Consider the following 24926-nt stretch of genomic DNA (forward strand, 5'->3'; position numbering starts at 1 on the left):
ACAATACAATTCTATAAACAAAAGCTGAGCTGTTATCAAAGCGCCAAAATTTTTAACCTACAAAATGGCCATCATGTTATAATTTGTTGTTAATTATATTTGTTCACTGAAACTTTATTATCATAAAATTGCCAACCCTAAAGTATTTGTGGGTATACTGTATACATATGGCTTGGGTATCCGTGGGCGTGTCCTGACTATTGTGCACGCAGGCTCCACGCACTTGTCATGTGTCTCGCCCTGGTAGTTCGTGAAGGCAGAGAGGAACCGCTCTTCTAATTTTAACCCCAACTAATCGCCACTACACCACACCGATCCCACTCTGTCCCCCTGGTTCGATTGTGTGATTGTGTTTGCAGGCGTCACGAATTCCGTGGGAGCGCTGGACTGGATCTGTCGTTCTTCTTTCCGCGTCAAAACTAAACAAGTAAGGAGATGAGAGAAAGACTCTATCACGGATTTCCTAATGGTTTTTGTTTCGATGTGGTTTAAAAGGGCGAGGTTTCGATGCGTAAAGTCGTGCGTAAATGACCCGATGTAAAGTTATAGTACCACAAAAGCTTAAAAATCATAATTTTGTAAAATTGTAAATTCACTGGCCATCACGAGATGCGTGATGCTGTCCAATAAGATTAAATAATTGCAGTGTGATTGTTTCTCCGTGTCAATTTATGCCGGAATTGTAAATTCTTCAATGTTTTGTCAAATGTGTCAATGTTGAAGGGGAAATCGATGGTCATCTGTTTCCAAATATGATCCCGGTGGTATTCTTGTCATGTGTGCGTGTCCTTGTCATAGTTCAAGCGCAAACAACACCAGGTGGTCATTTCAGCACGCTCTCTGACCCATCAGCATTTTCAACTACTGTCAGGGGCGTAAATGGGAAGATTTTTGGGGGGACTCAAAGCAGATTGGGGCCCCCTGGTTGTTGTTCGCTTGCAAAATTGCAGCCTTTGGAAATTCCTGTACTACATTGCGATGTCTAATTCAATTTCATTCAATTGTCCATCTATGTCCACGCCTTCAAAGTGTAATTTCCCCCTGTTGTGCTTTGCAGAAAGAATCATGGAGGGACTTTATTTTGAAGTGAAGCCCACAAGAGATATTCGTTTATCTTCTGATCATCGCTCATCCATTTCATCTGAGACGATTAGTGGCGATATGACGGAAGAGGCGGTGGAGGAGGTGCAGTACAAGCTGACATTAATCGGCTCTCTCCCGGTTCACCGTATGACCACCATGGCGATGCTACCCTGGGTGGTGGCCGCCATTAGTCGGTCACAGGAGCCCGGTCCGACAGTGTCGCTATGCGTGTCGCCGTCCTGGGTGCGCTGCGTTTGCGTGCAGGACGGTGGTCTACTCTGGGACCCCCTGACACACACGGTGCTGTTTGAGTGTCGACCCCACCAGGTGACCAAGCTGATTCACAACAGCCAGGAGCCCAAGAGCTTTGGATGCCTGCTCAGAGATGCGCCAAGCTGTGCCTGCTACGTGTTCAAATGCCAGGATAGCACCAAGGTAAATGTAGATGTGTGAAATGTTCTCCAGTGCCAAGGAGTAAAGATAAAGTTTATGAGCAATACCGTATTACGTTGGACGCGTAACAAAGAGGCAGCCAGCACAAACATGACCTGTGTGGTGCACTGTAAATACATGTCAGTGTGTATACGTAAACAGTGTCACTAGAATAGGAAAGGTTTTTCTTTCCTTGGAAAGCTTCAGCTCAGGTTTACCGTAGCGGACAACACCAAAGCGATATATTTGAAATAAAAGAACCAAGATGTGGCTGACATTTACCACTCCCGTTGAGTACCTCCATGTGGTGTTCCACAGGTGTCTGTTCTCAAGCAGCCTCTTTTTATGTTTAAAAATGGTTTTGTCCTCCCTGCACTTGCATGGGATTTCTCTCGGTATTACGGTTTCCTCCCCACATTCCAAAAAAAGGAATACCATTTAATTACAGCACACTATTGATCTTAGCCTGCTGTACCATCTTAATACGAGCTGCATATTGTTTTGATATTTACTTTTGCATGAATTTCACCATGCACTATTATTTATTATTGTGTTCAGTGCAAGCTCAGAACAGTTTGTACTCAGCAGGATGTACAACGATGTTACTATGGAGACTATTTCCTGTGGCCCCGCGGCTTTTGTGATGTTTGTTGTGGAGTTTGGTAGTGTGTGGGTGTGTGGAGGGAGACGGGGGTGGGGTGTCTGACCACCTGTCGTTCAACTCTGTCACACTGACATTGGTTTTGGTCACATACACACACAGAGAGGTGTATGCGGCCATTGGGCTCAGCTGTTAGGCTTTGAACTTTTACCTAAAATTTAAACAGCAGCAACAATGTCACATAAAAGAATCTGCTCTCAGTCAGACCTGCAGCTGAGTTCATAGATTGGAGGTTTTGCCGTATACAGTCATGCAATGATCAGTTGTTTGCTGACTAACTTGAAGACAGGGAAAACGCTCTAATTAGGCCTTTTGGTATGTGTGTACCTAGCTTAAGTCACATTTGCTATTATTATGCCCATGACTGCCATACAAAAAAGAGAAAGAAGCACACACACACAAACGCAACAAGTTAACCCTTTTGATGCATACTTCTTATGCAGTATGTCCTGTTCGTTTTCAGATTTTGAAATCACCATTAAAGTAGCCACTAGATGTCACTATTACATGTTTGTTTGCAGGGATCTGGTTAGTTGTACGTTAACATTAATAACGAGTTGAAGTCATTTTATGACACATATATACATATATAATTTTTATTTTTTATTTTGTGTGTTTTTTTCTAAATGGTTTGGTTTACGTTCTCTTATTATCTATCATCCCACCAGTTGGGATTAGTCAATGAATCTGCCAGTATGTTCTATGTCTGATTGTGCGTCTCTACAGTATAAAATGTAATGGACGCCGATTATATTAGATGTTGCAAAGTTGATTATTGTGTGATTCGGAAGTGTGTTTCCTCCATCGATTTTGCTGCTTGTCCTCATTAACGCTGTTGTTGAGCCGCTGCTTTTGTACAAAAGGTGAAAAATGTTGAAAACACGTATTCACACCCTCACATTCAGACCTACTGAAAATTCAATGAACACAAAATGCATGTTTGTGGAATGTGGGAGTCTGGGAGAAGGCTGAAGAAAGCTCTAGCATGCTTGAAGCAGGAAGGCTGTGCTCAGATTCGTGCCACTCAAGGTTAAGATCACAAAACCGTTATATATTGTAGGGTAAAGGAGTGTTCTTGTGGATCTCCACATGGAGGGACAATAACTTTGTGAAACCTATTAACTCAAAACTGATCACCTAGATTCTAAAATAATGCATGGGAAAAAAAAGGTAATTCAAATGTATGACCTAGTTGGAAATAATAGAACTTATAAGTACTGTTTATCCCAGTTTTTTTTCCCTCTGCTTGGGTGTGTTCCACACAGGAAACATTTTAAATTCATTGCCTAGCCCTAGTGTAACGGCCGCAATTAGGTCGACTGGAGGAGTGAGATTTGAGTTGCGGGTCTTTCCTCTTATTGGCAGATTTCGCCGCATTGTTTTGCTTTACCCAGATTGAAGACGGAAAAGACTCATCTTAATGTACAAAACAAAAACATCAGACATGTCACGTGCCAAGGACCGTGTGTACAAATCAACTGGATGTTCTTACTTTGAAAGGTCAAAAGCGGATGTTGCGTTGACACCTGTTGGCTAACTTGACGCTCCGTTTCAGCTTCCTTGGAGTTTGGGAGCCAGATCAAGTTTGCAATGAAATAATGTAGGAGTGGTGCATTTTGCCATTACAATTTAATAGTCGCTGTGTGTGGTAGATTTATGGCCGATGGGATGAAAGCGCGACTCCAGCGATTCAACTTGTTCAACTCCAAACAGGGAGCCAAAGATGTAAGTGGAGCGCTGGGAAGTTTTTGCTGAACTTTATGGGACGGGGCGAAGGGGATTGTTCGGGCTAACAGTAGCCGACGCCGCTTGTGCTCGTTGAGTGGCAAATTGTTGCAGTTTGACATTTATGCACATTTCGTGGTCGTTTATGTTTAAAAGTCAACTATACACATTGCACAACTTTGTGGCGTGACTACAGGATGGTCGCAATTTGTCGTGAAATAATCGCCGCTGAAAGTTGTTTTTATTTTGAATATTAGCACAATAGCTAACTTAAATCACTCGACTTTTGCTGACAGTACCGTGCAAAAGTTTTGGAACGGAACTTTTCATCCCTATGTTGAGGTTGTCAGAAGTGGCAGAAATTATTATATGCAGAAATACTAATAAACATTGAATCGTATAGAATATATTATAAACAAGTACAAAAATTGATTCAACTCCTTAACTTAGTCATAATCTTAAATGTAATAAAAAGTAAAGTAAAAATAAATACCAGTGCCTGTTTTGGTAACTTGACACAAGGGGGAAAATACTAAATAATATCCCACTTGTATTCGCACAGTGCTCATGAATATAAATATAATAAATAGAATAAATAATACTCTAATAAATAGAAGAATATAATAATTATGTTGAAATCATGTTTAAGCAAAAGTTGTGCTAATGTTGTAAACTGAATAATCAAAAATTCAACATTTATTCATGGTAACAACCGAAAAGTACACTTCATTAGGCTGGCATATATTAGCCAGATATCAGCATCTGTAGCTGACAACATCAAATTATTATTCTAAATAAACCTATGGATGGGGAATATCTTGCTTCTCCTGATCGTTAATGCTCCCTGGTTCGATTTCCCTTCTTGTCATTGCTGTCTTTGTTTTGTTTTGTCTGTCTTATATGTCCACAAGATCGATTTAGATGTAATCGGATTTGCCTTCCATTTCCTTTTTTTCATGTCATGTCATCATCCGCAGAGGTTAATGATCACAAGGCTTCACTGCTCTACTTTATGGGCCATATGTACCGGATTTCGTTTAAGCTCAGCTGAAGACCCAGTCAACCCGGAAGGTTTCAAACAAACTTTACTGTGGTTTGCTTGTGGTGGGAAAGCAGTCCGTCAGCGATCCTATGGTTTCTTGTGACGTATTTTAATTGGCTTGGATTATATAGTGTGGGACAAGAAACCAAACCACAAAGGAATCCATGTTTGCAAACTTTGCAATAAAGATGACATATGCTCATCCCCCCAAAAATGTCTGCACAATGTGGAGGCACAAAAATATATGATTAATACGTTACAATGTTCCTTCTCGTGACATATTCCAGGAACTGTATTAAAAGTGAGTACCTGTTTTTAAATCCACACCTAATTATTAATTTACCATTAATGGTCATAGCACCGTGGTTATCACTCAGCCTTTGCGGTCTTATTTGTTCATTAAGAGGTGATTGGAACTCATCTTAGACTTCCATGCCTCCTTAATTTTTTTCTTTCTCTGTTTTTATGCCCTAAACTGACTCCTCCTTTGAAATAGTGACGTCAGCATGTTTGGTTTCCACTTGCTAACCATTTTCCTTATCTCATGTTTCTCTCGCTCTCCTGCTATCTGCCTTGTGAACTTTGAGCTGGTCTGGCTTTGGCTGTGCTTCACAAAGGCACATGACTTTGTGAACACAACACTTCACAATGTATTTTTATAAGCTCAGGAATCAGATCTGTAAACTTGGGTCCTGAGCTGAGAAAAGTCGTTATTCGATACCCGCGCCAACTCGACAAACACTGAACCTTTTGTTGTTTGTCGGCCAATATTGCAGCTTCTCTTTTGCTATGGTGCTACTTGTGTAACTTCTCTATTTCTCAAGTCACAACTACAGTAGCTCTATTTAACGCTGCCGTCGTGAGAGACTGCATGCTTTTTAAGTGCCGCTGAGAGGCCATGACTGTGTGGATGGACACACTCAGGCTGTGTCCAACTGACTTCCTGCCACAGATCGCCCTTCATGGGCATGTTTGTTGAGCCTCCAACCAAGGTGGCCGTTTGAGAGTGAACTTTTCTCTTCGCTTTCATTAGCATATTCTCCTGTCAAGTTGAGTCTTTTAGGATTTTTGGGTCTTTGTTGGCTAGATGTCCACGTCGATGGCCGTATTATTCTAAATATATGTAGGAAAATATCATTTAGCTGTGTTTCTGTGTTGGTTTGAGAAATTAGATTTGGTTTCCGTCAGATTAAAGTGTTCAAAGTATAGTTTCAATCACTGTCTCCCAATAATGGTTTTCAAAGCTATTGATTGTTATAGTAGTGACCGAAGCAAACATTTAGGCCAGGCTTATATACCATAAAGTCATTTTATAGTCGGTAATAACAACCTTGATTTATTTTATTACCAGAATCCCCAACAATAAACACTAGTAGATAATAAACTCCATTTAAACCCTATTTGGGTTTCTTGAGAAAAGCCTGTATTTATAAAAGAATGTTGTGATTAACATTCCCTAATGTAAACCTCTAAGACAAGTTATTTTGGAAAAATATCAAAGTTTAGTTTGTTGGAGCAGAACTCGTCATTTTTTGGAGTTTGTTTGCACAGGTGCATGGATTCTCACATTGCTTGGGGAATAGTCCAGTTGTAAATCAAGATTTTCAAACATTGGTACTGCTGACAAAACAGATTACATTTGGGCTTATCTGTGAGTTTTTGAGTTTTTATCTTAAAAGTGAATGCGTGGTTGGTCCAATGTTTAACACACAAGCTTTTTAATGATAAGAAGTAGCTGATAGCATCCTTTGTGTCATTATTAGTCGAGAGCTTCAGCACATTGTGTAATAGAATTAGTTTGTTTTTATTGGGAAGGTGTCTAGACCTCATTACTCTTTTTTTTTCCTTCCGTATAGTCTCTCTGTATCTTTTAAGGCAGCGTTTCTGCCAGAAATAGAGCGCGGAATAGGCCAATAAAGCAATATGAGGTCAATCAAGGATATTAAGAAGAATTGAATTGAGGTTTCAAATATCTATATTCCTTTTTAGGTCCAAACTGTCGGCATTCGGCTTACTTGCTTAATGTGAAAACAAAAGTGTGCTTTTCCAGTTATATCGGGATGGCTATTGTTCCCAATCCAGCCACATAAACTTCCTTGCCCAGACAAGACACAGCAGGACCTTGCGAGAGAAAAGTCAACAGTCATAGTTGCTGCTCTGGTACTTGACATAGTAGATGACATCACTCATGTGACTCAATCAGATTGACTTCCTCCACTGTCTCCCTTGCTCTGGTGGTGCGGTATTACAAGGTCGGCTTGCACAGACATGTGACGGCCAAAGGTTTCCGTGTGACTTGTGTTGACGTTATTATTAAGGCTGTTGTGACATATATAACACATTTGAACATGTGCGTTAATTTAGACTAGGATGGCTGGTTGCTTTTATAATGAAAAACCCAACAAATCTTTTTCAGAATAATCCTAGAAAAATGTTTCAATAGAGCTGCCAAGTTTAATTTAGCAATCATGCACTTTGACCTCAACATCGGCTGGTAGAAATTGTTAGTAAAAAAAAAAAAGACTCAATAATGAATTTCAAGATAACTTTTTGACTTCAGTACTATCCTGCAAGTCGATTATTTCCTACGTGCAGCTCAGAATGCTGGTAACCAAGACAATGACGTTAACTAACATGAATCATACTATATTAACTGATAAACTAAATTGCTGGATGGATGTGTGGAATAAGATATGAGGTAGTGTTTCATATTTAAAAAAAAAAAATCCTATTTCATCCTACATCTCAAATTTGGACACTTTAGCTCACCACTTACATGTGTGTGTTTCAGGTCCCTGAGATTATCAGTACACTCAGGCAAGCTGGCAAAAGTTCTGCACGCAACGATGACACCGTCACCATCCCGAACAAGAGTTCGACATACCCCGGAGACACTAAACCATCAGAAACGCACATCACCTTTTCTTCGCTTCCCGCGGCGGGCTCTGCGGCGAACATCCCTGCCCTGTCCCCGACAACCTTTGCCAAAAAGTTTGAGGTGCTCTTTTGCGGCCGAGTGACTGTTGCTCACAAGAAGGCCCCCCCTGCACTGATTGACGAATGCATTGAGAAGTTCAGCCAGTTAGCGCAGGGCTCAGGCACCCCTAAAAGAGCGGTAAATACCGGAGGATTAGTTGGTGGACTGAAGAGGGCGTTAGCTTTCCAGTCTAACGGACTTGGCAGTCCCACTTTGGGTAACGGTGCTACTGGGAGCCCCACCAATGGAAAACGCCCACTGCTGTTCAAACGGGACCCCAGCTTCCCATCTCTGCAGGCCCTGGACGAGAACGGACTCTCACCAGAAATCTCTCATGCCAACACTACAGATTCACTCACTCTCTCGCCTGGGGTGCAGCCCACCAGCCTGCAGGAGAACAGGACCATGCTTTTTACGGTAGGGTAATATCTCCACAAATCTCCACGATGAGCCGTGAGCAAAAGTGGGAAAGAACAAAAAACAGATACTGTCATGACTCAGCTCCACTAAAGCTGAATGCTGCTGAAACTGAGCCAGGAATGACAGTCCTCATTGACCTTTATTTGACCTCTCTCATCCCCCCCGTCCCACACCAGCACCAGTTTTCCTGTTTATCTATCATACAGGATATAACTAACCACTGACACAGGAAATGAGGCAAACTCATTGCCATCCATCTCAGCAGACACCAACAAAGCATTTTTTAGTCTCCTGCTTCACGACTCAGACGGTGACCTCATTGTGGTGATATCATCACCTCACGTTTGTTCCCTTTCCTGCGCAGAATCGTTAAATCAAGCCTTCTGTTTGGATCGAGCTAGGGAAAGAGCAGTGAAGGGGAACCCCAGACAAGAATAACCTCTCATTCGAAGGACTCGCCAGTCATGAGATCACTAGCTCATTCCAAACCACCAAATGCCCTCTTGAGGCTCAGCAGCGATAGTGACTCGTCATGTCGTAATTATGTTTTGAATGGGGGGACATTCTCTGGAGTGGAACTATCCGAGCAGAGAAGAAATGAAACGGTCATTTACCATGTTAAAGAAATGTCAAAGATTACACCGTATTTGTCCTGCTCTCATTTATCAGTCCTAATGCAATGGCCCGGTTCTGCCTTTTCAGCAAGATTCCCTGTCTGTGCTATCAGTATATCCCAAACTCTTCTTACTATGTGATTTGCTACGTGAGAATATGACACGTGAGCAAAGGGTTTAATTCCCCTCCATTGAAATCTGGCTATGGGTGATGTGATTTATGACTGCATATTAAGTGTATTTTTTATTTTATTTATGCAGTATACATGACAGTGAAAAATATGGTCTTCCTGTTGTAGGTGGGCAGGTCACAGATCTTTTTGGTTAGTCCAGACACTAAGAAGGTTGCCATCGAAAAGAATTTCCGTGAAATCTCTTTCTGCTCACAAGTACGTACCTTTTGTTTTCTACATAATGTACTATTGAGACCTGTTTGGTGTCACTTACACTCCTAATGATGTCTTTCCAGGGTATTCATCACGTGGACCACTTTGGCTTTATTTGCAGGGAGACAGTGGAAAGAGGAAGCTGCCATTTTGTTTGCTATATCTTTCAGTGTACCAATGAATCTCTGGTGAGAAAATATTTTTCACGGCACTCAAAAGTGCTAAATGTGCGCTTTCTCTTGTGTCAACTGAATGGAATGTTGGGTAAATTAAAATCCCCGCGGCCATGTGATTGAGACCACGGTCGGCGGGTCGAGACAACAATGGACCGAAAAACAACACTGAGAATAGAGTTCTGGAAAATCTTTGCGCCAGTCAGAGACTGACTATTTTTCGGTGACTAAAAGGCTATTTCCATGCGAAGTACAAGAAGACCCCATTAAATTTAATTGATATTTGTAGAGCATGCGACTGACACATTTTATTGTGTGTGATTAAATTTGCTAAAATGTGACTCATTTACAAGGTCTGAGGCTTTGGAGCAGGAGGTAAAAAAAACAACAACCCATAATTACTTTGTACGTCTTGAAAAGCAGCTTGTGTTTTGTTCTTGTAGGTGGACGAGATCATGCTGACCTTGAAGCAGGCGTTCTCTGTAGCAGCTGTGCAGCAGAATGCAAAAAGCCAGAGCCAACAGTGCGACAGCTGCCCCATGCTGCAGCTCCACAAACTGTGTGAGAGAATAGAAGGTAAAAAAAAATACACTTCATTTTTGACAGTAACTCTCACATCTTATATGATGTTATTCGGGTTCTGACTAAGCACAAATAACTCTTTATTCCGGATGTCTCCTTAGGTCTAAATGCATGTAAAACCAAACTAGAGCTCCAGAGACACCTGGCTACTCTTGACAACCAGGATCAAGCTGCAGTCTTTGAGAGTACCATGGTAATTTAGACTTGGCTGCAAAGTCAACTTCTTTCAAATGATGTGTGCCTGCAAATGTGCTTGTGTGTGAGAATTTCCACATAAATACACTTAAATACTGGCTGGAATAAATGAATGCCATTTATATTGAATTGAAAGAGAAAAGTTCATTTCAGGTATGAATTTGTCGGTCAAGGCACTGCACTTGTTGCAGTCGCTTAGCAGAAATTTGTGTGGAAATAAACCTTGGCTGCCCCCTGCTGGTGCTTCTGCTGTACTGCAATAATGCTCTGCATATTTCTGGTGGCCTTGAAAAACATGGAATTTTTTCAAAGCGGTACCACACATGTACCCAGACATCTTAAACTATTCAAAATTGTTTTGAGCCATTAAAGAAAGTGATGGAAATGGAAAAAACTATTTAAGTCCTTCAAACTCACAGAAATAAATATGGACAATGAAAAGGCTTATACGCATACTGTATTATTAAAATGTATAACTTGTCTTGTAGAAGTCTCGTCCTAAGAGTGAACAAGAAGAAAATGAGCTTACAATGGCATCTTTGAGGAATTGGTATGAGGAGAGACAGAGGATTCATCATCACACACTGCCAAAGGACACCAAACAGGTCATTGGTGTATTTTATTAGTACAACTTCATTTTTAATAATAACTTGTTTGTGTTAAAGTCCTAGAGATGTATGGCTTTCATATTTGGTTGGACCTGTTCCTCTGATATTCACTAGTGTTTCTGTTTGTGTGTGTATATATGTAGAATGAGGAGGAGGAGGTGGCAGCTGCTCCAGTTGAGGTGCAGCAACAAAGTAGCAGTCGACAGCGACTTGAGCAATTTAAGAGCCGGGCAAAACGCTCTTTAACCGAGTCCTTAGAGGGTATATGGAAGGTAACAGACTGGTTTAGAAGTAGTATTGTATTTTTATTCCATATATGCGGTCACGGTAGGTCACAACATTCAATCTTCGGTTGCGCTTATTTCTTGTTGACAGGGAAGCAGCAAGGCCGTTGCTCAGAGGGGCAACAGCGAAAGAAGCTACAGTGTATCATCCATTTCTACCGGCAATAGCCAGGACCAGTCCCACTCAGATGACCCCCTGTCCAAATTACACCCCAACAGCCCGCTCAGGTAAACCCATCAGAATAAAAGTGGCGCTAAAAATAGAGGGCCAGTGCACCTTATGTATGATGCCCAAAGGGTCATGTGATACCAAAACTTGTGGATTATTATATTGCGATTGACATAAACATTACTAATATATGTTTTCCCCACTCTTCAGGTGCCACAACTCAACAGGAGACCTGAAGCAGATTGACCCCTTTTCTTCCCCGTCTTCCTCCCCCTCCTCTTCCGTACAAGGAGACGGTCAGCAACAGGGCTTCCGTAGAAGGGCCAGCACCTTCAGCCACCCACCGACTCCCTCCTCAGCAGAAGCTTCACCTGCACGCACTTCAAACCGTTCGCCACAGCAGGACGCCGCGTCCACTTCCAAACATAAGCTGCTGCGACACTACTCTGTCAGCACCGACACGCCACACCAGAGCAAGTAAGAAACACACAATCATTTTTGTCGGGTCTGGGATGTTGATTAGTGCATTTGCTAGATGCAAAATCCAGGGCTTTGTTGCGGCATAGTTTCTCTCATTGTTCCTCAGGTGACAACGAGGACCTTTTCATATCCCCTTTCACATTGACACAAGAACATTGAAACTTGAGCATATAGGTTATTTTTCAGTCTTTGAAATGCACACTCTTCTGTTATTTTGGCAGTATTTAACATCACAATGCAATTTCTCTCTGTTGTTCGAATTTTTTAGCGAGTAAAAAATTCCCAAGCAGTTATTCCAAGTGCATTTCAACAACTCAATAAAGCAATAGGTGGCAACTCCTTAGTACTGCAATCACATTCATAGGGCACGCAATAAAAATCAGGAAGTTTCCAAGGCAGTTTTGGTAAGATCAACAAAAGATAGAAAATACAAAATGTCAGTGTTTAAAAATGTGGAAACCACATTACATTCTTTCCGTGGACTTTCTTCTGTCCCTTTAGTCAATGTTCTCATGTTGCTGTGCACTGTCTTTGACTACTTCGGTTTTTTTTCCTGGACTCGCCGCATTTGCACGACTTCTCAGACGTGTTCCATCCGACACCACCCTTCCTCCTGTTCCTAACTGCTCCTCATCCTCTTCTCCTCTACTCCCTCCTTCCTCCCCTTCAACCGGAGCAAGGCTCAGTAAAAGACGGTGAGATTGTTGCACTGGTTTGCTCGCACTGTTGCATACAGTGTGAATTTCTGTGTTCAAATTGCTATGCAGCATTTGTCATGCTTTCTTCTTTGCTTGTTTTCCATTTATTCATGTGAGGCCCAGTTCACACAGAGAATTGCAGGAACAGATTGGCTGGCATTTAAAAATGTTATCCTCACAAAACAGCCAAGAGAGGGCAGCCTTGCGAGTACAATGTCCGTTTACGAAATTGACTGTGTGGTTAATAGATTTGTTCTAAATCCATTTTCAAGATTTTAGTTTAATTGATAGTGTGTACAAATGAACCGACCATTAGTGTTGATTTGTTAAAAAACAAACAAAAAAAAACGTATGGATTGGCTATATTCTATTTGGACATCAAGGTTTCCGCCCGACAGTGACTATAACATTCGATGTTTCTGTGTGTGAACGGGACCTCTGTCTCTCTTTTCATTCGCTTCCATTCACACCGTCGACATCAGTCCGTTGGGTGGACTGCGCGCTCGACTCCACTCCTCATCCTCTGTTCCTAATTTTCTGAAATTTCAATTCCTGGCGCCTGTCGAAGAATACGACTGCCCCGAAACAAAGAGCAGGTACACGTGTATTTCCAATAATCATGACCAAAGTCTGTGTGAAGGCTCATCACGCTTCATAGGCTCCTCTAAATGGTGTGATGCAGTACATGTAGTCTATGTGTATTTTCACAGCAGACCATTGTGTCTCATTGTTTTTAGAGATGTTGCGGCCCTCTATTTATCAAGTGCTCAATGTGAAGTTGGGGAAAGCCCTCTGCGCAGTCACCGACACTCGTGGAGGCAGCAGATCTTCCTGCGAGTCGCAACCCCTCAGAAAAACACAGATGTCAATGGTAAGAATGCTGATGAATGAAATGAAGTTTTGCCTTAGACTATCTTTGACAATTGTTTTAAGAATTGGATAAAACCTACACAAAGCAATTTAAGATTTGAGAGAAAAAAAATCACTTCATCAGATGCAGTAATAGAGTCTTTCCATGTTGTGGCACTCTTTCATTTGAAATGACGTTGACACGCGGTAAAATGAGAAGAAGGCAGCAGGGTTCAAGTAGTTCAGTAGGAATAGGACTTTATATCGCGCTTATCATCCTAGTTGAAGTGTCCTTGAGCAAAACACTGAACCCCTAGTTGCTCCCAGTGTGGACCTGGCAGCGTCTTGCATGGCAGCAGCCTCCCATTGGTGCGTGAATGGCTGAAGGTGAAGCATAGTAAAGCCTTTTGGGCACCATGTGGTGTAGATAAAGTCCATTTATCACAGCCAACCTAGGTCATCTGCATATTAACATTTTGTACACTATTATTTTCTATTGTATTACAATAGGTTACTTAATAAAGACTAGAATAAGTTAATCAAGGATTAAACTTTACGGATAACTTCAGTTGCTCTAATGGCAACAAACCGTCATTCTCGTTCATTTGTGGGAATCATGCTTGTGCCTGCACGTCTTCAGATGCTTTATCGTGATAATAATGCTGCGTGTGCTATCTGCGTAGCTTTGTACGACATTGAATTGTTGACACCTGAGCTTGTTTGGTATGTCGCACTGCGCCATTCGTTTGAAAACTGGACTTAAATATGAATTCTAGACGAAAAATGTTCCACAGACACTCAATGAAAGGATGAAAAATGTTCCACAGACACCAAACAAAAGTCAATTTAATCAGACATTTCTGGTCTATATAAAAGATGCAAAAAGTAAAAAAATGAAAGTGTAGATTTATCAATTTGATTGTCGTGAAAAACGACACCTGTGGAATTTCAAAATAGATGTGACTTTCCTTCTTTCTTTTTTTTTTAAATCTATGTTGGTATTGACTTGCATTAATTTGCAATGTGTCACGGAAAGTGGAAAAGCCTAAAGCTCGTGGTGGACTTTGTATCAACTGCTTGAATTGGGTGTGTATTTATTCATGCATGTGCATACATATGATGCATGAGCTCATGGGTGTGTCACTGTATTTGTGTGTTAGCGAGGGCGGCGGTGTCTCAAGGTCGTGTTGACTGTCCACATAGACAGCGCCAAAGGACAGCGCCAACCTTGCTGACCCACTTTGTGTGTCAGCGAGTGCATTTACGTCTGGATGTAAAGACAAATAAAGTTGGTGTGTTTATTCAGGGTTATGCCCATGATCTGCTATTACTTTTAGGTTCATTGGCCCACTCTTAATGTTGGACCCTGATTTTTTTTTTTTTTTTTATGCCAATTTAGTATACCTGACGCTTATATGTAAATTACAGTATTTGATTAGAATAAGTCTTGGGAATCAATGTCGTTTAAGACAGTCGTTTAAGTGTGCGTGTGTGTCTGACAAACGCATTGCTCTATGAGACAGTTAAGAGTGTTTCGTTTCTTTACTAACTGTGGTGAATGTTTCAAGCACATCTTTGAAAGCCTCCCTGACAGACAGAAGGTCGACATCAAGGTCGCCCTATGACGGGAAGAACAGTATTGTTATCATGCATGTTGTGTTGATGTACGGTAGAGTGTATGTAGGTGAAGTGCCATTTGGCTAGTTGTCATTGGACGTCCCTCTTTCAGACAACACAGGGTATTTTGAGGTTTGGGATCCACCCTGTACTTTAGGGTGGAGTCTCACAACAATTTTTTTTATATTCTTAGTGTTGCGCCCATGTGTGTCAAAATATACACATCTATGTTTAGCTTCTTTTTCTTTCTTTTTTTGAGTGTCTGTCCAAAAGGGTTGAGAGAGGAAAAGGTCTGCCATCTGTGTGAGAAAATGGAAAGAATACTGATTGGACTTTGGCTTCAAATAAAAATACATTTGATATTTGTATCATTACTAAATTTGTTGATCATTGTTTTCATGTTCAATTTTTGTTGCTTGGAGTAGTCAAAGTTGTTTATGTATATGTATATGTTTATGTAAGAAACACCTAATAGTATTTAAATGTTTCCAAATCTCCTCTTGTGCCTTTCAGAGCGTGGAGACAGTCTAGATGGGAGTCGGGCATGTGGGGGCCAAGCTGTGGGTGCAGGAAGTGTGGACTTGCCCATGAGGGCGCTGCCCCAAGAGCGACCCAGAAGGAGCAAAGAGGAGCTGAGGGAACTATGGAGAACAGCCATCCTGCAACAAATCCTCCTGCAAAGGATGGAACGGGAGAACCAGAAACTACAGGGTGAGTTGAACGGATAAAAAGTTGCAGGAAACCCTTGGACTGTGCACACTTTATATGACAGTCTTTATTATGATGCCTTAATAATAATGCAACACAAGTCTAATCCTCATATTTGGCAGTCTGGATTTTGAGTTATGCTTACACATGCATGATTGGTGATCAAGTGCACAGCTTTTTTTTCCTTAACCATTTAAATTCAGCACATTACAGACATATAGATACATTCTATTACTATATATTTGTTTGGCACTTGACATATCCAAGGGTGTGTTCAATATTCCACCCATTTCCTGACCTAGTTGACTTGTACCAACACACTGCCACTCCCTAGACTGATTTATTGCCTACTCAGCAAGGTATTGGTATTATATGTGGGTCAAGAGTGATGTAAGAAAATCAAAGCTGATCTTTGACCAAACTCTTATTTAGCCCTTTCTTTATTGATGTCAGACACGCGTCAAAACACAACTTTTTTTCTCTTTTTCTTTCCCCTCTCTGTGAGCTTGGGACATGCCTCTATGGCACTTGTGTGTCTGCGTGGAACTTGGCTCCTCATTGCTGTCTTGTAACCATTTTTCCACAACATATTAGTTGGTGGAATAAAAATTTCATTTCAAGGACAGACGCAGTACATCAGAACCTCTAAAATACAGTCAAGAATCTAAAGTTGAAAACTAAAGGTTTCGGGAAGCTAGTTGACCTCTGTTTTGTTTGTATTTCCCCCAAGAGATAATAATGAACATTGAATGATATAGACTATAAATGGTTGGTTTCTTTGAATGTAATCAACTTGGATAGTTTAGGCTACAAAGAGCTCTTACATATTGTATATTAATGAACATGACAAAAAGTAGAGCCGTACCATATCAAAGTGAATCATAATCCCATTGAATTGAACCAAATCCAATCGTTACCTTTCAAAACTTTTCAGTACTTAGTTAAGGACTACTGGTTTAATTGGGAAATGTTGCGAGTAAAAGCTAAGCTTTTTTTTTTTTCTTTTAATTGCTCAACTGTGTGTGTTCTATACGTGTATGTCTGTATGCATGCGCAAGTGAGTGCACTCGTGCGTCCGTCTATGCGTGCATGCGTCAGCCAAGTCATGTGTGTCGTATCACCATTGCTTTTTGCGTGTTATCATGGGAGGAGTTTTCCAGAGAAAGGCAGCTCTGGTATACGAGGCGATACGGTTGTGCTGGGTTTGACCGTGTCCTGGGTCACAGCCGCTGAGTGTTTCCTTATGGACTTGACTCCAGTCTGCTGATAAGAACCAAAGTATCTATTCTTAACCTGTTTGTGACAGCTTTGTGCTCTGTCCAAAAACACATTTCAACTGATTATAGCGGGGGTGTTATCACAATGACATCACGTCACTTTTTGCCAATTCATTTGGTACAAGGGAGCTCTTGTTATTTCTTTGCTTGCTTAATAATTGCTAATAATAATAGGGGAGTGGGTTAGGAAAGCATTCTGGATCATGCTGTGGTCTCTGACTCTTCTGTTGTGTCGTGATGATGTCATTTGTAGTACTTCTGCCAAGTTGCAGCTGGTCACATGGAGAAGACCACAAATTGGAGAAAAAGAGAGGGGAACGCAGTTGACAGACAAGACAAATGGGCTGAGCAGGAGAAGCCAGTTGAGTTTCGACACGATGACGACAAGAGAAGAATGGGGCTGTGAGTTAAGAGATTGGGGAGGCAGCGGGAGGAAGGGCGTTGTCAAAAACAGGAACAGATTAGGCCCTCTGGGCGTGCACTCACCTTCTTTGAAGGCTGTTAACGGAAATTTACAAGTTGTCCATTTATATGTGTGTTTCCGTGACTCTGTGTGATGAATGAACGACGTTAAGCATTAAAGAAGAAAGATGTCATTTTTTCCCCCCTTACAATAATATATTCTATGCACCCCCACTAGTCTTAACACTGCATTCTGATTAAGGTTGCATTTGTGGAATTGGAATTAAGCAGAAAAGTTCACCTATTTTTAGCCATTTCTGGAGGCGGCCATTTTTCCCCACCGACTTGCTGCCGACTCATCACTGCTCATCTGCATTCCACAGTCCATAATGATCTACACGATCAACTCTATGTAAATGACAAATGGTGGTCTCATCACATGCGGCAGAGAAGTGCTCGCTAGCACAGATCTAGACACATTTATAAACATTAACTGAAAATGTACATTGAATATAATTCACAGAGCAAAAATTAAAGTTTTATATTATTTTTTTTCTTCATGTGCGTTTCTTGTTTGTGTGCGTTTCAGCTTCTGAAAGTGATTTGCAGAACAAACGTCTCAAGCTGGACTATGAGGAAATCACCCCATGTCTAAAAGAGGTCACATTGGTCTGGGAGAAGATGCTGGGAACTCCTGGAAGGGCAAAGGTCAAGTTTGACCACGAAACCATACATTTGTCAGTCACGCAAGGTGTGTTTGCCTTTGTATATCAGTACTGGCTTTGCTGCTATCTGCAAATATTGACCAAAGCCTGATGTATAACGCTCCTGACTAGAACTGTGCACTGATACAACCGCTTTCCTTATCAGCTTTGGCCCTTTCCCCCAGAGCTGCAAAGGAATTTGATTTGATCCCGTTCGTGGTTCTCTTTGAACTACTTGTTCCCCCCCCCCTTTCATTTGTCTAGCGGGAATGTTTTATTTGAAGAAAGAGGAGTTTCGACTACTAGAGAATAAATAGAAAGTCTGGATATCCCGAATATATTTGAAATAGGAATAATTATCTGTTCCCGTGGGGAAAACATAACATCTTTTCAGTTTGTAATATTTCTAAAAGCTCCCAACTCGGGTAAACAAATCAACATCAGACACCATTTTGTGGGTAGGTGGGGGCATTCAGCGATGGATGTGGTCTGCACTCAAGCAGCTTTCAATCAAACTTCCTCTCCACCCTACGCAACTCTTGTTCTGTTGGCTACAGGGGTGCCGAGGCAGCATCGAGGAGAGATCTGGAAGTTCCTCTCTGAACAGTACCTGCTCAAGCAGACGGTTCCATCTCGACCACCGACCAATGACGCGCCATACAAAGAACTGCTCAAACAGCTCACATCGCAACAACACGCCATCCTCATTGATCTGGGTAACCCACTATGCACTATGCAATGGAACGTCGCTTTTCACAATTAGACTGTTCCACCCAGTCTGACTAAAACCGAATCATACGGAAACCAAAGCCATATTTCCCATTGGGAATAATTATCCAATAAATGACTTTCATGCAACCAACAACAAAAATGCATTTCATAGTTAGTATAGTGTTACGCATGGAAAATACTGTCAAATAAATGACATTTAACAGCACTTTTACCTCTGTTGAAGACTCTTGGTGAATGGAAGATGACAAGGACAGAGGGAATAAGGGGCCACTTGTGACCCAATATCAGATGGTTGTTATGATAACGTTAAATAACAGTGGGAAACTTGGAAAACATTCAAAACACTGACTGAAAGGAAGCAAGGTGACATGAGAAAGATGTACAAATTATGACTGTCGAGTGCAGCCCTGTCTCTCACCCATCAGATGAACAATACGCGGAGACACACACTTTTCCTTCAGGCAAGGGAGGCGGTTGAGGCATAGAGACAAGCAAAAGCAAAATAGCCCCCACAGCACATTCCACACATACGCGCTCACACGGTTGCCATTGTCTTTGTTTAGGTTTTGTCGTCTCTCGCTGTAAGTGGAGAAGTCCTCAGCCCACACCTGCCAATTATCAACACATCCACCTAGGGATGACTTGTAGCCATCCTCACTCCTCATTGTGTTGTCATTTTTTTCAGTAGACATGTCAGTCATGTCAACTGTTTGACATGAAGCTTTTTTAAGGAGGGTGTGCACAAAGCCAAATTCGCGTGCGTGTTTTTTGGAACGTGTTTCTAAGCGTGAGGCCTCGGAAGGGAAAATTCTAGCGTCATGCACTCGAAGGCATCGGTGTCTGAGTTGGTGTTAGATATGAGTAAAGTGATTGTATTTAGGCCATTGATCTCGTGTAACATTGGCTAATGAATTCTTGCGGCATAAGCGTAACATGACTTTTGTCTCGTCTCTCAGGTCGTACTTTTCCCACTCATCCCTATTTCCAAGCCCAGCTGGGGGCGGGACAACTATCTCTGTATAATATCCTCAAGGCCTACTCGCTGCTGGACCCTGAGGTATTGAATGGCTTCTGTACACTCCCCCCCACCCCTTTTTGTATCTGCATAAATATCACATTGACATCATTGTTCCTCTAGGTGGGCTACTGCCAGGGCTTGTCCTTCATTGCTGGAGTTTTGCTCTTACACATGGGGGAAGAAGACGCCTTCAACATGCTCAAATTTCTCATGTACGATGTCGGCCTCCGCAAACAGTACAGGCCTGATATGATTATCCTGCAGGTAAAATGCACCGTCACTCCCTACTTTTTTTTTTTTCTTCTCAATAATTAAGGGGTTATTGGATCACTTAAATATTTGCAATGAGTAAAAAGATGTTACAGTCTACAATGATTTAGTCACACTCATCAAGCACTAGTGTTTTGATACTGTTGCTATAAGATTAAAATTGATTATGTTAGCCAATTATGAACAAAGATGAATAATTTTAATTAAGTAACAATAGCTTACTTGTGTTGCTTGGAAATGAAAAGGAAAATGTTTGGCTTTACTCTCACCGCCAGCAAGAATGAAGAACACTGTATTTCATGTGTGCTTCCTACAAGATTCAGATGTACCAGTTGTCACGTCTGCTCCATGACTATCACCGGGATCTCTACAGCCACTTGGAGGAACAGGAGATCGGGCCCAGCCTGTACGCCACGCCGTGGTTCCTCACCGCCTTTGCGTCCCATTTCCCCCTCGGCTTTGTGGCCAGAGTCTTTGGTATGATTTATGCATATTTTCTAATGGACCTTGGGACCCTAATGAGGCCAATATACTACAGAAAAAGGATGTTTGGAAAATTTTTATTTAGATTTTTTTTTTCTTTTCTTAATAAGGGTACACCACAGTATTCTGACAAGTCTTTTAATTCAGATATGAGATCAATGCAAAACACGGAATTAAGTGTTCCCCGTAGCGTTATCAAACAATCCAATATTTCCGCTGTTGAGCTTTTACACCTTATGTGATGTTTATTGATGCATGTAAACAACCTCGGTCACACCCACACTCTTGTGTCATGTCTGTACTTTCCCCTTGTTACTTCATCTCCATATTTTTCACGCCCGATTTCTTACGTGGTGCTCAGTTACTGAGCGAGGCTCGGTTACTGAGCGAGACTCAGTGTCTCCTTGGGCTCAGCGCAGCGTGACTGTGTTTGTGTGCGTATGTGCATGGACAAGTGTTGGTTTTGTACTTTGGGCTTGATGCCTCCACTCCCATTCTTTTTAAATGCTTGTATGTTCTCATGTAACCTTCACCACACCCTCATGTATTAAAAGCATGCATTCACACACCTATTTTAGCGAACCATATCATGTTTTCATCTTTGCTCAAACAAGTTAACACTAATGAATGCATTGATTAAATAGAAAGTCCCAATTATTCTATTCAACGGGTCACATTTGTTCATTTTCTTTCCTTTCGTCAGACATGTTGTTCCTCCAGGGGCCAGAGGTCATCTTCAAGGTGGCCCTAAGTCTCCTGGGGAGCCACAAGCCTCTGATCTTGCAACATGACAGCCTGGAGTCCATTGTGGACTTCATCAAGACCACACTGCCCAACCTGGGCCTAGTGCAGATGGAAAAAACCATCAATCAGGTGAGAGCGATGAAAGCAACCTCCTAACTCTTTCGTCATTTCTTTCCTCGCGTCATCGAGCGATTATTTACCTGTTGATGAATTTGTGAACAATGGAGTGTCTCAAGAAACTTTTGTCTCCTTGTGTGCTTGCCCTCTAATTCTCGGTTGCTGTAGTGACAGGTGCCTCTCTCCATGAAGTATGAATGTTTATGTGAAAAGCAACGGCCGCGTTGACAGCAGTGGCTCAACTTTCAAGTGTAAGCACTTGGTGTGGTCGCTCAGCTGTGAGAGCTGCGCTCCATCTCTTTCCAGGCCTGTTTGAACTTGTTGTGGCCTCAAAGCCGCTTCCACTCATCCATGGACAGGATGCTTTTTGTTTAACTTGCAGTTGTCTGTTTTATAGGTCAAATTTAAAGGAGCCAAGGGTGGTCGGTCATAAATCTGGAGAAAGCGCTTCTCTCTCTCGTCCATCTTTTTGCATAATTTCTTGGCGGAGGTGAATAAACACGCCTTACTTTACAGCGAGCCGGTCTGGGTGTGGTAACACTGCCTTTTAACGCCTGCAGTCAGGAAGTCACTCTAGGCAGGGCCAAAAAGCTCAGCCAGATGTGTTGACACTGGTGAGAAATTCATCTTCAGGGGAAAAAAAAACATTCTATAATTGGTACGTCTACGGTTTTAACGGCTGTGTAAAATGGATCGTTGTTTTAATCTTACATGTTAATCAAAACACACCCTAACTCTTGTTACAGTTTGATTGTCTTCTCTTTTAATATATATATTTTTTCATTTGTCATAGAAATCCGAACATGGAGATAATAGATCAGACAATTGCATTAACTTAAATAAAATAAAAAAAACATCAGATGTTTGGGACATTGGTCATAAATAATGTTATTGTGTTCAACACAACATCATCTTTGTCAATAACAATTTCAGACTTGTTGGAACTAAATATTAATTTTCCCATTACTAACTAAAGCCTATACACTTTTGACCATCTGAGTTCAAAACTGTCAGCTGAAGAAGTCAGTGAGAAAAGAACAAAGGTATAAATTTGTCTTTTCATCTACTGGTGTGGAATTCATGAGATTGAGTTTCTATCAGGACATGTAAATGAGTGCGCATTTTTCTTTTGGCTTAAATTCACTGAAGAAATGCTTGCACTCCGTGTGGTTCACCTCACGGGTGTGATTTCGTGTCTTGCCAGCAACAACATTAGATCATGACGAAACGCAAAAAGCTGCCCTTTGTGTCTTGTGATGATGTGAGCTGCTGATGGGTGGAGCTCATTTAGTCTCCTGCAGTGGCATACAAAACCATCAGCAGTACACTCGTAAAGAGTTGAATGATTCATCATGTCCCCCTTGAGCCATGATTTTTCCCCTCCTTTTGTCATTCTTTTTGACTAATACTTAGCGTGGTGGTAATTTGTACCTTTGTGTGCCAAACATGTTATCAGGTAGCTCCGGAAGTATGCATTGACTTGATCATTTGAATGAAGTCGCAAGTAGTAGCAAGTGAGTCATGTAGTAGCTTGCTAGTATGTCATGTCATGTTGACTATAGGCAGCCTGGGGTGTGACTCACGTTTCGCTCATACCGCTCAGACGCCTTACAGAAAGTGGGGTAATGTGGTATTTGAAAAAAATTTCCAAACAACAACACAGTCCAACAAAATACATTCTTGAATGCTGTCTGACTTCTGATTAGTTTTGCTTTCAAAAACAAAGTAAATTGAATTCACTGTTTTGGGGACAAACGATCATTAATACCTACTGTTGGATACAGTTGGGCCCATATTTGTCCCTGGAAGTAAAATCTACAGTTGTCAAAATGTACCCCATAAGTTTTATTATTGGACCTTTTCCAAGATATAATTGTTCCCGAGCTGTAAAAGATAAAGTAGCCAACATCTATTTCATCATTTTTACGCCTGATTGCAGGTTTGTGAGATGGATGTATCCAAGCAGCTCCAGGCGTATGAGGTGGAGTACCACGTCTTGCAGGATGAACTCCTGGACACTCCCCCGACCCTGAATCAACAGCAGCGTACTGCGCAGATGGAGCGGACCAATCAGAGCCTGAGACAGCAGAACCTTGATCTTCTCGAGGAGCTGCAGGTCCATACAGTACACTCGTCAATAGAACTTTCTTTCATCCATTCTCTTAACACAGTCATCAACTGTTCAGGTGTCGTACGCTCGGGTGTGCAGCCTAGAAAGTCGATTGGCGGCGCTGGTACAGTCGGAGAGCAAGCTAAAGGAGCAGGTTTCCTCTCTGGAGCTGGAGAAGGAGCAGTTGGCGAGCACAGCCACGCGTCTCCAGAAGCTGCTCGCCGGCCTGGGCATACCAACGACTCCTGATGGCCACAGACTGCCCCAGGTCGTTGAGGAATTACACGCACCCCGAGTCCCAGCGGGGGCCACGGTGGGTACACAAGCAGGCCACGACGGTAGGACTTTGGACCCGCTGTGCCAACCCTTGCGTGTAGTTGAGAAGGTGGTCAATGGACAAGGGGAAACTTGATTCTTGATGTATTCTATCCTTTGTTTGACATCCGGGCCTCCTTAAAAGAGGAACAGGACAAAAACAGAATCATCTTTTCAAAACCTCTTGTGTGATCAACAAGCATGTGATTTGACCAGCCTGTCCCAAAGATGGCGGCACTGCCCGCCCCCTCGGTCCTCACATTAGCACTTGTGCTTGTGTCTGTGACAAGCTCCAAAAGGCCAGCCAGCACACTGTGCGGCCATTTTTTCCCAAAGAACGTAAAGGTGAGCACGTGTGTGACTGAAAAAGTACATTTCACTCGGAAAACATTGAAAAGTCCAGAAATACACAAGCTGAATGTTGGTGGCTCATGCATTTCCTATTTCATTTGTGTTACAAAAAGAAAAAAAGTCTATAGTTGTGCCTTCTAGTCAGACTTTTTATTTGTTTTACTTTAAAGAAACCTCTTGAGTATATGAACCTTGTGCCATTTGGCTTACACTGTATTCCTTCCACCAGACCTGCAGCTTCAAGCCATGTACGCAAGTGTGTCTGTGCACTGATTGCAACAATCGGTCGGCGTTACACTGTAAGCATGTTTTATGCCATGCACCTCTTTTGTTTTAAGTGATTGTTCTAATATTGCCAATCTATACTTAAATATATTCCGTGTCATTTCAACACACCCCAAATCAAGTTTTCGTTGTATTTTTGTGTAAAAAGCTCTCGCAGATGTCGCACATGCTTAAAGACGGTGTTTTGCTCCCTCTTGTATAAACATGCCGAGTACCTAAACACTACTTCATATCATGATTGAATATTTTTAACAGTATGACACACAGCATTTATAAAGAACATACACTTGATTCCAGGAACTCTTTGTGGTTAAAGGGAGAGGCACATTAAAAGCATGTCAGAACTAGTTGTACAACAACTGCCATTGTTAGAAGGAAGCACTAAACTCAACTATATTCCTAGATAACATTTCAA

At 41.8% G+C, this 24926-nt stretch overlaps 1 protein-coding gene across 4 annotated transcripts; it reads left to right on the forward strand.

The window, feature by feature from the left end:
* The first annotated feature begins 213 nt into the window (after nucleotides 1-213).
* tbc1d1 (TBC1 (tre-2/USP6, BUB2, cdc16) domain family, member 1) lies at nucleotides 214-24628 on the forward strand. Of its 4 annotated transcripts, XM_061275346.1 has the most exons (23): nucleotides 214-427; nucleotides 1058-1518; nucleotides 7735-8337; nucleotides 9254-9343; nucleotides 9424-9528; nucleotides 9957-10089; nucleotides 10197-10288; nucleotides 10779-10895; nucleotides 11042-11170; nucleotides 11274-11410; nucleotides 11562-11828; nucleotides 12416-12526; nucleotides 13012-13125; nucleotides 13267-13400; nucleotides 15509-15706; nucleotides 17972-18133; nucleotides 18644-18802; nucleotides 19775-19875; nucleotides 19957-20100; nucleotides 20424-20583; nucleotides 21293-21462; nucleotides 23390-23566; nucleotides 23637-24628. In XM_061275346.1, exons 2-23 carry the CDS (start codon nucleotides 1066-1068, stop codon nucleotides 23970-23972), a joined length of 4092 nt encoding a protein of 1363 aa, XP_061131330.1. In that variant the 5' UTR covers nucleotides 214-427; nucleotides 1058-1065; the 3' UTR covers nucleotides 23973-24628. The 4 variants fall into 4 exon arrangements, with proteins under 4 accessions (XP_061131330.1, XP_061131331.1, XP_061131332.1 ...); XM_061275347.1 differs by lacking the exon at nucleotides 13012-13125; XM_061275349.1 differs by lacking the exons at nucleotides 214-427; nucleotides 1058-1518 and adding an exon at nucleotides 3694-3901.
* The last annotated feature ends 298 nt before the right edge of the window (nucleotides 24629-24926 follow it).

This window comes from Syngnathus typhle, linkage group LG3 (assembly GCF_033458585.1).
Source record: "Syngnathus typhle isolate RoL2023-S1 ecotype Sweden linkage group LG3, RoL_Styp_1.0, whole genome shotgun sequence".
NCBI lineage: Eukaryota > Metazoa > Chordata > Actinopteri > Syngnathiformes > Syngnathidae > Syngnathus > Syngnathus typhle.

Excerpts from the sequence above, each read along its gene's own strand:
- tbc1d1 (XM_061275346.1), top strand. The coding sequence starts at position 1,066 with ATGGAGGGACTTTATTTTGAAGTGAAGCCCACAAGAGATATTCGTTTA. Across the intron at positions 13,126-13,266 it reads TGCCCCGAAACAAAGAGCAG|AGATGTTGCGGCCCTCTATT; the intron begins GTACACGTGTAT and ends CATTGTTTTTAG. Across the intron at positions 15,707-17,971 it reads GGAGAACCAGAAACTACAGG|CTTCTGAAAGTGATTTGCAG; the intron begins GTGAGTTGAACG and ends TGTGCGTTTCAG.